Consider the following 12,240-nt stretch of genomic DNA (forward strand, 5'->3'; position numbering starts at 1 on the left):
CGGCTGTCTTTTAACATCTGTCAGTCAATGCTCAGGATTTTTTATAGGGCTGTTGTGGCCAGTGCCATCCTCTATGCTGTTACATGCTGGGGCAGCAGGTTGAGAATCGATGCCACAAGACCCAATAAACTGATCCACAAGGCCAGTAATGTTGTGGGGACAGAGCTGGACTCCCTTGAGGTGGTGTCAGGGAGGCAGATGTTGTCAAGATAAGGACAATGCTAGATAATACCTCCCACCTACAATACGACATGCTAGCCAGTCACAGGAACACGTTCAGTGAGAGACTGGTATTACCCATAATGCACCACTGAACAACACAGGAAATTATTCCTGCCTGTGGCTCTCTCCTCCATCTAATGTACAGGACACAGTGCAGCAGTTAAACCCTTTTGCACATCCTCTACAGTGAAATAACAAATAACATGTTTTACAGGTTAGAATAAAAATGTCAATCATATATACTCCACCTCTGCAATATTCTGGATATAATAACTGAGCTATTTTTACATTTTGGAAACTTTGTAATATAACTGTGTTATTTCGTATAGTTCAGTCTGTTACTGTTCTTATTGTTTGGGAGCAACTGTGACCACATAATTTCCTTAGGGATTAATAAAGTTTCCTCTTTGGAGCAATGATCCGTTCCAGATTCAGGTTTGTCATACAAAATAAATTCACAGAATATGATGGCAAATCTCTAACTGCCCAACAACATACAGCACAAAGGGTTATAGTGCAATTGTATGCACAACATTTAGGGTTAGCATCTGATATGATGAATGTTTCAACATGAAGCTGTTGTTTCAAAAAACTAGTTGAATTTGATCAGCTTTAACATAAGAAATTAAAATTTTACTTTTCTTTTACATATCGAGCTTGTTTATTTTATTTTATGTTACTTTGTAACTGAGATTCTGTCTTCTGTGTGGTTTTCCCTTACTGGGTTACTTTATTTTGCCATATTGTTTTGTATTCTATTGATGTATTCTACTTTATTTAAGTTTAATTATTGGTTGTGTTTATTGTAACACTTGGAAGCACACCACAGTTATCTTAATAGGAGGAAATGCACGGGCTGCATGAAGGGTAAACTGTCTCAGAGTGGTTAATGTTCATGACCATTCAGGATTTGTGCAGACTACTAACCAATAAATACACACCTGAATGAATTTTACTGCATAGTTTCCCATTAAAATGCATCTTTAGCCTGTTTTTGTTGTGATTTACTGTTAAAAGAGGCCAAACCATTCTCTATGCTTGTTGTGGCTGTTTGCGACTCTGCTACTTCTAGAAGGACTTTGCTGAGAGGGTGCAAGCTGGAGGCTGACAGGCTCAGGTCCTTCCAGCCAATATGAGGCTGAGCCATCACTGCTCGCGTCCAATCAGCTGAGACCTGATGGGATTGGATTAAAGTGTTCTCCTCTTGGATACTTTGAGTAGCTGACACGGATCTGCGTTATCAGTGGGCCCTGCGTGCACGTCGTGCTGTCTCTATCGGCTTTTCGTCGGTGATGGAAAACACTCGCTGCTTTGCCAACCGTTTCTCCGACTACAAAGGAGCGCTGCTCCCGGGCCAGGGCGCCGAAGCTGCCGTGCCCGTCGTGGTCGCCAGCATAGATAAAATCCTTCAAACTGTTCCCATCGACCTCAGCGACTGCGACGGAGGGCTATACGATGGGCCGGCCGGGGTGGCTTACATGCTGTATCACGTCAGCGAGTGCCCGCTGTTCTCTGAGTACCGGGATGTCTACCTGAAGACGGCCAAGCAGATCATCGACATGTCGGTCAGATACGTGGATGCGGAGCCGGACAAAAACATGCGTGCCGCCTTCCTGCTCGGCGGGGCGGGCATCTACGCTGTGGCCGCTATGATCTACAAGTCCCTGGGCTTGGCTGATTTCGTGAAGCCGCTGACTAAATTCCGTAACCTGTGGGAGGTGTGCGCTCCCATCCATTTTCTGGAGTGCGGCTCGGATGAGCTGTTTGTAGGGCGGGCTGGGTACCTGTGCGCCGCCCTGGTCCTCAAACAGAAGCTGGGCATAGAGGTGAGCGCACAACAACAGCATGGCGCACTTTAAAAATGATAAATCCCTCTCCGAGAATAAACTTCAGCTGCCGGAGCTGCCACTAACGAAAAACAGGTCTAAGTGTGGACTAGATTAGATAAATACGTGTTCCTAATCTGAATCCAAAAGGTTGTTTACGTCAGTTTTTTCTGCAAAGGTTATTTTATAGACCGAGATTTTAAAAACACAAGTGATTCCAATTTTTATTTCGAAGCTCAAGGTGCTGTCATAACTTCCATTTCATATTGCAGTTCATTGATTTAAATACTTCTTATTAGTTTACTGATTATAAATTTTGTATGAAAATCTCTGTGGGAAAATCTCAAATTCCCACAGAAATCTTAACATTTTCCTCGGACAGTAACTAACTGGATAAATCCATCATCTCGATGAATGCTGATAAAGATTTTCTCAATAAATAAATTGTCCGATTCTTCTCACACCATTAATTATACAAAATAAAGATAAAAGCAGATAACACCACAGGGAGTCTGGGTACAAGTTTTAGGGCGTTGTGTTGAAGCGCTGTTTACGCCCACTGCTGGACAAATTGTGTGATGCACAATTTCCAAATTCCTCCAAGGTGGGGAAAAATGAGGGCGTATATAAAACTAATGTTGGCCTTGGTTCAGCCCTGGTGACTGGTCATTGCAAGTGACCAGTCACATTGTTATTAAGTCATAGCTTGACAATATATATATATATATATACTATTCAGCCAATAACATGGCAGCAACTCAGTGCAATTAGGCAAAGTAGACAAGGTCAAAATGACCTGCTGAAGCTCAAACCAAGCATCGAATGGGATGATGGTATGACTACTTCAGCAACTGCTGATTCACTGGGATTTTCCCACACTATCATCTTTGAATGACCCCCCCCATGTTGTTGATCAGAACTCAGAGAAGAACAGCCAGTCTACCTCAAACTCAGAAGAAGACAGAAGTAACTCAGATAACCACTTGTTAAAAATGTGTTCACATTTTCAGGTTGGATAAATTTAGGATTATGTTAGGAAGGGCATCCAGCATAAGAATCTTTCAAATGAAATATGCAGAGCTACCCGCTGTGGTAACACCTCGTGACAAGGGAACAGTGGAAAGTAGCTTCATAAGGTGTCGCTGTTCCCCCTGTGAGACGTTTGGGTTACATGCCCTGAGACTGCTGAAAGAGCAGCTGTGTGGGTTTCACACCTTTATCCATTAACAGGGAATTCAAGTGTGGAAAAAAGAGATGTAAAAAAAACCTTTAGTGATTTCAGAGAGAGATCTGTGAGACCAGACAGACTGGTTCAAGTGATGTCACTGGAGTCAGCACCACATGGATGTTTGAAAATGGAAAAAAAAAAAGGTTGTTATGGAGTAGAAAAAAGTGAGTTTCCCAGACATCTGTGGCTCACTGTAGTGGATGTCTGCCTGAAGCTAACAGGTCTTAAACTTTTCGTCGTCTCAAAGTCAGTTTTTTAAACGTGTCAAAGACCTTTACATAAAATAAGTAAGTAATCGCACCACTCGTGAATTCTAATGCTTGTTGAGTGCCCCAGAGATGGTGGTTACTAACAGCTGTCTAAATGAAGCTCTTGAGCAGCAGCTAGAAATTATGCAACCATGGTGCAGTTTGCAAACAGCCCTATGTTGATGCTTTGCATTTCAAAATTTCTAAAAGTGTTAGTCTGTGAGTCTTTCTCAATAAAACATTTTGGAATCATAAGCTTTTATTTCACACAGAACTCGTCCCTGCAGCACTTTGTCAGCATAATATAACCAAATGTTGTGAGTCACTGGAGTTACACTGAACATGTTGTTGGTTTTGACATAAAAAGATAACAGGTGAATAATCTATGTTAAACATTAAGCCTGCTTCTGCTTTAAAAGTTTTTATTCTTGTCATTATTTCTTTAAACATTCATCACGAGTCAGTCAGTGTCATTATTTTGCATGATTAGACCTGTACTTGGAAATGTTTAGGCCTGGCTTTGCTGGGGGAGGAATAGCAGCACAGGAAGACTTTTCACTGAGCCACTGTGCATTATCAGATGCTGGGCCTGCCTGGACTGAATCAATACAACCATCATGTTTTTAATTACACCTGTGCTTCGAAATATTAAAATGTCTCCTGGGAGAAAGGTCAGTTTGCAGTGTGGGTGTGCACAACCATTAAAATGTTTAATATTTTAACGCTGCACAATGTATTTCCAATTGAGTTTTTATCTGTGTTAACTGCAGTGTGTCATTTGCTCTGCAGATTCTGAGCAAAGATCAAATCAAATCTATTTGCCAGGCCATCATCGAGTCAGGAAAACAGTATGCCAGGAAGAAGAGAAAGCCTTTCCCCCTCATGTACTCGTACTATGGAACAGAGTACCTCGGTAAGAACCGCCAGCTTCGTGCAACGTTCAGTGCCCTTGTTATAAAGGTAGTGTAAATGCACAGATATCAGGATTTTTCACAGTTTCAGTCCTCTGACCACAGCAGGAGCTTGTGTTGTCACAGGACTGGTGTGTTCATGTGTGCAAAACTAACTGTCCTTTTCCTTGATGGGCATCAGAGGAAGAGACCCCTCAGGGTTGAAGTAACTTTCACATCAACAGAGTTCATAGTAAGCATAGCCCTGCTGGCCACTTTTGCATGGATACAGCAACATCTTTGAGGATGACGAGGAAGTGGAACAGTTATATTTTGAGACATCTGTAGATTAGAAACACCTGGATGAAAATATATGCTGAAGATCCTGCATGTGTTCTCAGTTTGCCTGTCATGAGAGGTTTGCTATTGGAGGAGTTTCTCGATCGATTTGCGGTGGGCTGGGCTGCCTCAGAGAGTCTTGGTTTGTTGCATGTGTTTAGCATTATTTAGGAAGTCTCGCTCCAGGATCCCAACGAATTACATCCATGTTTGATGATTCTGTAACTTACGATTCACATCCAATGCCAGTGCAGGAGGAAGACATTTCTTTGGTGGAGTCTGGGGTGGTGGATAGTTGGAGACAGGAGCTATGGGCCTATGATAAATGCTTTCCTACGGTAACTGATTTAGTCATGCTCACAGTGTTTTTTCACGTTGTTTTCAGGTAATTTAAACATTATATGAAAACCTGAATATTCAGTACAAAAGCGCAACAGTGCAAAAGTCTTGAGCCACCCTTCATTTCCTTATATTTATCGATTAATATGGGAAACAGCTGCAGTGATTTATTGAAACATGTGCAAACATACATGGAAATACAGTTTAAACAGCAAAAACAGATTCTGTTTAATTCTGTTAAACTTGAAAGTCAATATTTGCGATGATCACCTTTATTCTCCAGCACAGCCTGAACTCTCTCTGGAAAGCTTTCTTCTATTTTCTTTATGCAGTTTTCAGGAATAGTGCTCCGGGTTTCTTACAGGATGGATCTTGGTTCCCTTTTGTTCCATTTTCTGTCAAGATGATCCCACACAGCCATTGCCGCTTTCCAGATGGTATCACACTTCAGTGTCGTGTCTTTTTATGCTTGAATGATTCATAGGTCAGTATTTAGTGGCTTATTTAAAAAAACAAGTCCTCTGAAAATGTCCAGGTACAAAGACTGGATTGAATTTGAGTGAAAAAGCAGCCAATGTCCAAAAAAGAAACCCAAACTTTTGAAAGACCTTCAGAAAGCCTAGAAAACTACTACTCAAGACCACTTTGATAATGACAAAGTCTGGCTCTTTAGAAGCAAAACAAAAAGAAATTATGAGTGACTCAAGACATTTGTACGTTACCATAGTTACTACCGTATTTTGAGTATTATGTAGTTGTTACCTATAATGTGAGAGTTTGGAAATATTGTCATTGGATGTGGAAAGCAGTTAAACTTGATGCGAATCTAAAAATGTGCAGAATCATCCAGCTATGATGTTCTTGTCAGGAGATAATCTTATCGGATGGTTGCAAGGCTACAAAGGGTTACTCTTCTATCTCTTGTTATTTCCAGCGTCAAGCATGTCCGTATACTTGTACTGTAATTAGATCAGTGTGTAGACGTGTGTGTCTATTGTTCAGACTAGAGGACCTCCGGACAACACATGTGTTCAGATAGTCTGAAGCTTAATTACTCTATATTACTGGATCCCTTCAGTGTGTTTTTAGCTCTTTAGTACAGGTGCTGCATTCCTGCATCATGTAAATACTGTCCCGACGAAGTGATCTCTAGTTTTGAAGCATTCTTTTTGTGGGCCAGATGTCATGTAGCTGACGGACACTTCCCTGTTCTTGCATCAAGTTCGGGCTGCTGATGTATTTCCTCAGTGCTGGAAAATAGGACTTTATGTCACCTATCAAAACTGTCAAATATGTAGAGTGAGCTCCGGATTAGAATGGAACAAAAACAAGTCCTCCCATTGTGCTCTGTGAGCGTTTGCGCTTTTGTGCTCTGGGTGGTGTCCGTCTGTGTGCCTGGCATGGTGTTTTCCTGCATGCCTGATTTTGTTTGTGCATGTGCGACCCTCCCCACACACCTCGCCCTCCCTCCTCTGTCAGGCGCAGCCCACGGCCTTTCATCTGTGCTGCAGATGCTGTTGAGCTACCAAGACATGCTCAGTGGGGCTGAAAAGGATCTGGTGTGGCAGAGTGTTGATTTCCTCATGAACCAGGAGCAAAACTGTAACTGGCCTGCAGAGCTGGGAGCCATCATCGAAAGGGAGAACGAGTTGGTGCACTGGTGCCACGGAGCCCCTGGTAAGCTCAGAGCTGTTAATGCCCATCATCCTGTTCCTGTCCCGTGGTTTAGAGCCCCACTGCTACACTGTCCTGTCTCTTACAGGTGTGGCGTACCTTTTCGCAAAAGCCTATCTGATCAATAAGAAGCCACAGTACTTGGATAAATGCATTAGAAGTGGAGAACTCGTATGGCAGAAAGGTCTGCTGAAGAAAGGTCCTGGGATTTGTCACGGAGTTGCAGGCAGCGCATATGTCTTCCTCCTGCTTTATCGGCTCACAGGCAACTCCAAATACATCTACCGTGCTCAGAGGCAAGAAAGCCCTCCTTTTCTGGGGAGCTGCAACAACCCAGCAAACATTTTGATATTGAATAACTGTTTTTTGTCAACATCAAGTTCGAATAAATAGTTTCAAAATGACAGCTGACCTGACATTGGTTTGAGGTACTTCAAACCATCAAGGCAGCTTATGTGAGAGCAGTGTGTAATTCAGGGTTTGGTAACATTAACATCTAACCATCTACAGTTTGGTTTCTGCAGGTCTACTGCATCCAGTTTCTACCAGGAAGATGATGCCAGGGTTTCAACCATGTCTGCTATTAAGAAGTGTAACATAAATGTGATTAATGGCTTTGTAAAACCAAAATAGTGGGAATATTCAGGCTGTATTCAGCATTATCTGGTGTGTGTAAAACGGCTGGTGATTTAAAGGAAATGCTTAAAATTTTGAGAACTTCTGCTTGTCAAGAATTAGATGAGTAAATTGACACAATGGTCCTGTCTTCGTGTCTATTTGAAGCTGACCGAAGACAGTTAGCATAACGTAGCACAGAGCTACATGGGAGGAACCAGCTAGCCTGGCCATTAAACAGTGAACTGTCGTTTTTACACTTTGATTTTTGGACACATTTCAAGGGCTTTAGGGGTCCTGGCATGTGAATTATTTCACCTTTATTATATTACCTTATCAAAGCCAAGCTGTCTGTTTTTGTTTATTTGCAGTGCTAATGCTAAGCTAGGCTTCCTGGCTTTTGCTACATGTATAACACAACGAGTGCGGCATCAATCTTTTCTAACTCTTAAATGTTTGAAAAAAACACATTGGGCATAACAAGAATCACAAAAACTGTTTCATCACAAAAGCTTCATACATGTGGGTCATGTTTTTACATTAGCAGCAGTGACAAACACGCATTATCTACATCTACAGCAGCCGTTGCCATGTGACTTTAACACTATATGCATATCAGGTCTGTGACTTTACATGATCTGCTTGCCCTTTGCAGCAATAACATTTACAGTTGATTGTGGAATATCTTGGTAGGAAGAAATTTCACAAACTGACTTGTTGCAATGATGACATCCTGTTAGAGCACCATGCTTCAATGTCATGACCTCTTTTGAAAAAACCTACTCTTTTACAAATGTTTGTTTAAGTTGTACTGCGTGGCTAAGTGCTTGATTTTATACACCTGTGGCACTGAAAACACCTGAAATCAAGGATTAAGAGGTGTGGCCCAATGCTTTTATCCACATTGTGTAAATTTATTGTCTTAAAAGGAGGTTCAGAAACTTCAGGTGCACTCCTGATCTCTACAAGAAGTTATAGCTCAGTTCTGGACATGCTGCTTTCACATTGTGTTTTTATGTGTCTCCATTCTTGTTTTGTCCACACAGGTTTGCAGAGTTCCTCTTCACTGAGGAATTCAAGGCAGGCTCTCGCTCAGTTACCAGGATCTACAGTCTGTTCGAAGGCCTGTCGGGGACCGTTTGTTTCCTGGTTGACCTCCTGCAGCCAGACCAGTCAGAGTTCCCTCTGTTCAGTGTCTTTGTGTGAATGGAAGTGAAGTGAAAGCTTACTGCTGTTCACTGACCTGAACAGACCCCGCCCCTTTCCCAGTGAAATCGCTAAACAACTTATAGAAACTTTAGAGTCAGGATTGATACTGTGATCAGAACGAGAGTGGAGGGATGAATGTTTTTTGTTTGGGCTTTAGATCAATATCACACAGAGGAAAGTTGCTGTAGAAAAATGGTCTTTTTTCTGTTTGAATGTTGAGCTTTGAGGCTTTATCCGATGCATGGCACTCACAAAAACATTGTCCATTGTTGTCACTAGTGATGGAGGTCTATATGAGATGTCCGTTGGGCGTATACATCAATAAATCTGCTTGGGGACAAATAACAAAAAACAAAGATGCTTCTTGTAACTCCAGATTCGTCTGAGAATCATCAAGTTTGCTTCTGTATCGTAAAAGTAATGCAGTGATAGTCGTGAGTGCATCCATGAGTACAGTGCAATATTTTTAATGGTGTAAACAAATGTAGGCTAAAAACAACGCGGCCACAACTAACTCATTGACTCCGCTAACACTAAGCTGTACTTCTTGTTTACATCACCCAAAGCGCCCAGATTGTTCCGTCTGTGTTGTCGTCTGCTTTATCAGGGTCACTCTAAGAAAGGAGCCCAGCACTAAAGTACAGAGATGAGAAACTGAGATATTCTTCCAAGATGCTGCTCTCAGGTCAGAAACACACAAGCTACTTACACATAAAAGTAAAAGGCAATCACACTCCAGTCACACACACAAAAAAGCTGCAAACAGAAAAACGAGTGTCACATAAATGCCTTTAAAATTTTTCTACCAGTTCACCAGCTCAGCGTCACATATCGCAGACCTTTGAGTTCATGTCTTTACGTAATCGCAAACTATAAAGATCATCAAAGCTGGGTGGGGAGGGACAGAAGGGATGTAACTGGTGTTTATCGACATAAAAGTAACACTTTGTTTCCGCTGTGCTGTTCTCACCCGCTGAAGCTGAGGTTACGCCTTGTACCAGTGTGACAGCCATTTGTGTTTATTAATATTTCAAAACTATGTTAGCTACTGTGTGGGTACTTTCAAAGTGATCAATATGTTGTGATTGGTTTCAACTTTTACCCTCTAGATAAACAGTAGGTTAGTCTGTACCTTTATGATGGAGACGGAGGAGAAAAGAACAAAGTGTGCTGCCGATGTGAGAATTTCACTCTTCGTCCAACTCAGTCCGTTTCTTGAGGCGACTCTTTCTGTGGTGAATTTCTTTAGCTAAATGCGCAAATGAGGCTTTACAAACAAATTTCTAGCTTTCAGATATGATATCACATCTCTCAGAGAATAAGAAGGCAGAGAATACAGGAAACTGAAGATGCTTTGGGAAGCTTATATGAACATGTGGCTCATGTTGATTAAAAAAAACTGCCTGCGAATAACAGCAAACCAAAGCAGTTTCCCAACTTTAACTGAGCCGGTTGTGAAACATTTACAAGCCGTACATGTGTGCTGCTGTTTTTCATTTGCAATCCAAGCTGTTTAAAACAATACCTGCTACTGGATTATTGATACCAATAAAGTGTCCAGATGACAAAATAATAGAGATGACTGGTGTTTTATTCAAGGGAAAGGCCTTGCAGGAAAACACACTCAATACATGAAAACACAGAACCGAAGCGTCCACTGGTGATTGATGAGGATCTGTTATTGGAGACTGCATAAAAACTGATGACTTTTAATTGCTGTAATATTTTATCAGCTTTTTCAATGCCGCTTTATGAACAATGTGACAGAGAAAAAAAATCCCCTTCTGAGTGGATCAGTACTTGCAATAGAAAAATATTACACTTTTTCAAATGTATTTTTATGCTTTTCAGAGCTGGAACCATCGAGCTTGGATGTGCTGGTCCACAACCGCACAACAGCTGTCAGTGAGGTTCATATAGATAAATAAATGATGCTGTACATACTTGTTTTACAACATTTTAACAGTATTTTATAGGTATATGCAAGTATGTATAGGTTGCACTAATTATATTTCAGTTTTGGGGGGTTCTTTTATCAACCTGGCTCCTGCTGCAGTCTTTAAGGTTAGAGCAAAAGTGGAGGTTGAAGATGGAGCTAGTTTAAGTCCAAAGGTGAAACAAATGGACTTAACCATCTTTTATGACCACATGGGGGGATAACAGTTTTTTGTTTTGTTTTGTTTTGTTTTTTACAAAATTAAATGTAGTTTTTGTTCCTGTTGTTTCTCCTTTTGCATTTAAAATTGTTTACTCAGTTAATATATACATTCAGCTGATTTAATTTTGTTAGCCATTATTTTTTGGTGCTTTTGTATTTAGCTGAACCTCTTAGTGCCCATTTATTTCTTAAAATGGCTTATTTATGTGAGTGCGTATATCTGACATTATTTTTGTTGTTTGTGGAGTAAAATAAAACCTACATTTTGGAAATCATTACACTTGTGCCTGTATGTTAATGGCTGCTTAGTCCCTGATATTGGTAGAGGCACTGAACAGTTGGCTTTTAGAGCGTAAGAGGAGAAGGACGCTTCGCTTTGTTGCAGCCTATAAACATTTGTAATTTAATGGAAGCTGCGTATTCTGAGCAGATAAAAACTACACTATTACATCTTTTATTTTATATTTTACCTTTATTTTAATCCATTATAGGAGTGTTGAAGACAATGTGAAGATATTAATACTTAACGTGGGTTAGAGGCTCATTTTATTGAGACTCTAGAACAGAGTCTCAATAAAATGTCTGAACCTTTCTCATCAGTATTAAACTCCAGCACTACAGGCTATTTAGAGGTGAGTATTTGGTCCAGCTGCGGCCCACACATGTAGTGGGCCACAGCTGTTACGTGGGTGAGCTCAGCTGCCTCAGTGCAAGCACATTTTCACCTTACATGGGCCAGATGTCAAGTCACACCTGTTCCTGCCAGGACTTTAACTGAGCTGTAAGTGCCAAAAACAACATAGGTCTCATCTTGGTCATATCCCACATACATGTACACTCTCTGGCCACTTTATTAGGTACACCTTGCTAATATTGGACCCTATTTTGACTTCAGATCCAACAAGATGTTGAAAACAGTCCTCAGAGATTATGGTCCATATTGACATGATAATATCGCACACTTTCTGCAGATTTGTCAGCTGCACATCCATAATGTGATTCTCACATTGCAACACATGCCAAAGGACTGTGGAGGCCATTTGAGTGCAGTGAACTGTCCCGCTCAAGAAACTAGTGTGAGATAATTTAAACTGTGCAACATGGTGCGCTATACTGCTGTAAGCAGCCATCAGAACATTGATTCACTGAAACTGTCATGGTCCGTTGAAGTGTCTAGGGATTTTCCAGCCTGAGTTAGTGTGTTTCCTGTGCGGTGGTGGTGTCCCACTTGTGTCGTTTCCACGACTAATCAGCAGGTTCTTTAGGTCAGCGCTGTCTGAATGAAACCCTTTCAAAAAATGTGGACCAGCTTGCTGGTGACAGGAGACACCGAGAATGTGTACAGTGTCAGGTTTATTTAAAGCTGACTTATGTGTTCCTTATTTTTCTCATATACAGTTACAGTAGTGTGTGTGCTCGTACAGTTTCAAATGTTTTTAGCCTTTCTGTCACAACTTCACTGCAGCAGAGGAACATTTGTTATGATTTGGGG

At 41.2% G+C, this 12,240-nt stretch overlaps 1 protein-coding gene across 3 annotated transcripts; it reads left to right on the forward strand.

The window, feature by feature from the left end:
* The first annotated feature begins 921 nt into the window (after window positions 1-921).
* Window positions 922-10,104, forward strand: LOC120717432 (lanC-like protein 3). 3 transcript variants are annotated; one of them, XM_040005419.1, is made up of 6 exons: window positions 931-2,048; window positions 4,314-4,484; window positions 4,617-4,667; window positions 6,604-6,769; window positions 6,855-7,062; window positions 8,428-10,104. In XM_040005419.1, the coding sequence occupies exons 1-6, from the start codon at window positions 1,515-1,517 to the stop codon at window positions 8,585-8,587; spliced, it is 1,290 nt and encodes a 429-aa protein (XP_039861353.1). In that variant the 5' UTR covers window positions 931-1,514; the 3' UTR covers window positions 8,588-10,104. The 3 variants fall into 3 exon arrangements, with proteins under 3 accessions (XP_039861355.1, XP_039861353.1, XP_039861354.1); XM_040005421.1 differs by lacking the exon at window positions 6,855-7,062 and having other exon boundaries at window positions 922-2,048; XM_040005420.1 differs by lacking the exon at window positions 4,617-4,667 and having other exon boundaries at window positions 936-2,048; window positions 4,314-4,437; window positions 6,572-6,769.
* The last annotated feature ends 2,136 nt before the right edge of the window (window positions 10,105-12,240 follow it).

The sequence above is a fragment of the Simochromis diagramma genome, unplaced genomic scaffold (assembly GCF_900408965.1).
Source record: "Simochromis diagramma unplaced genomic scaffold, fSimDia1.1 OVJJ01000501.1, whole genome shotgun sequence".
Taxonomy (NCBI): Eukaryota; Metazoa; Chordata; class Actinopteri; order Cichliformes; family Cichlidae; genus Simochromis; species Simochromis diagramma.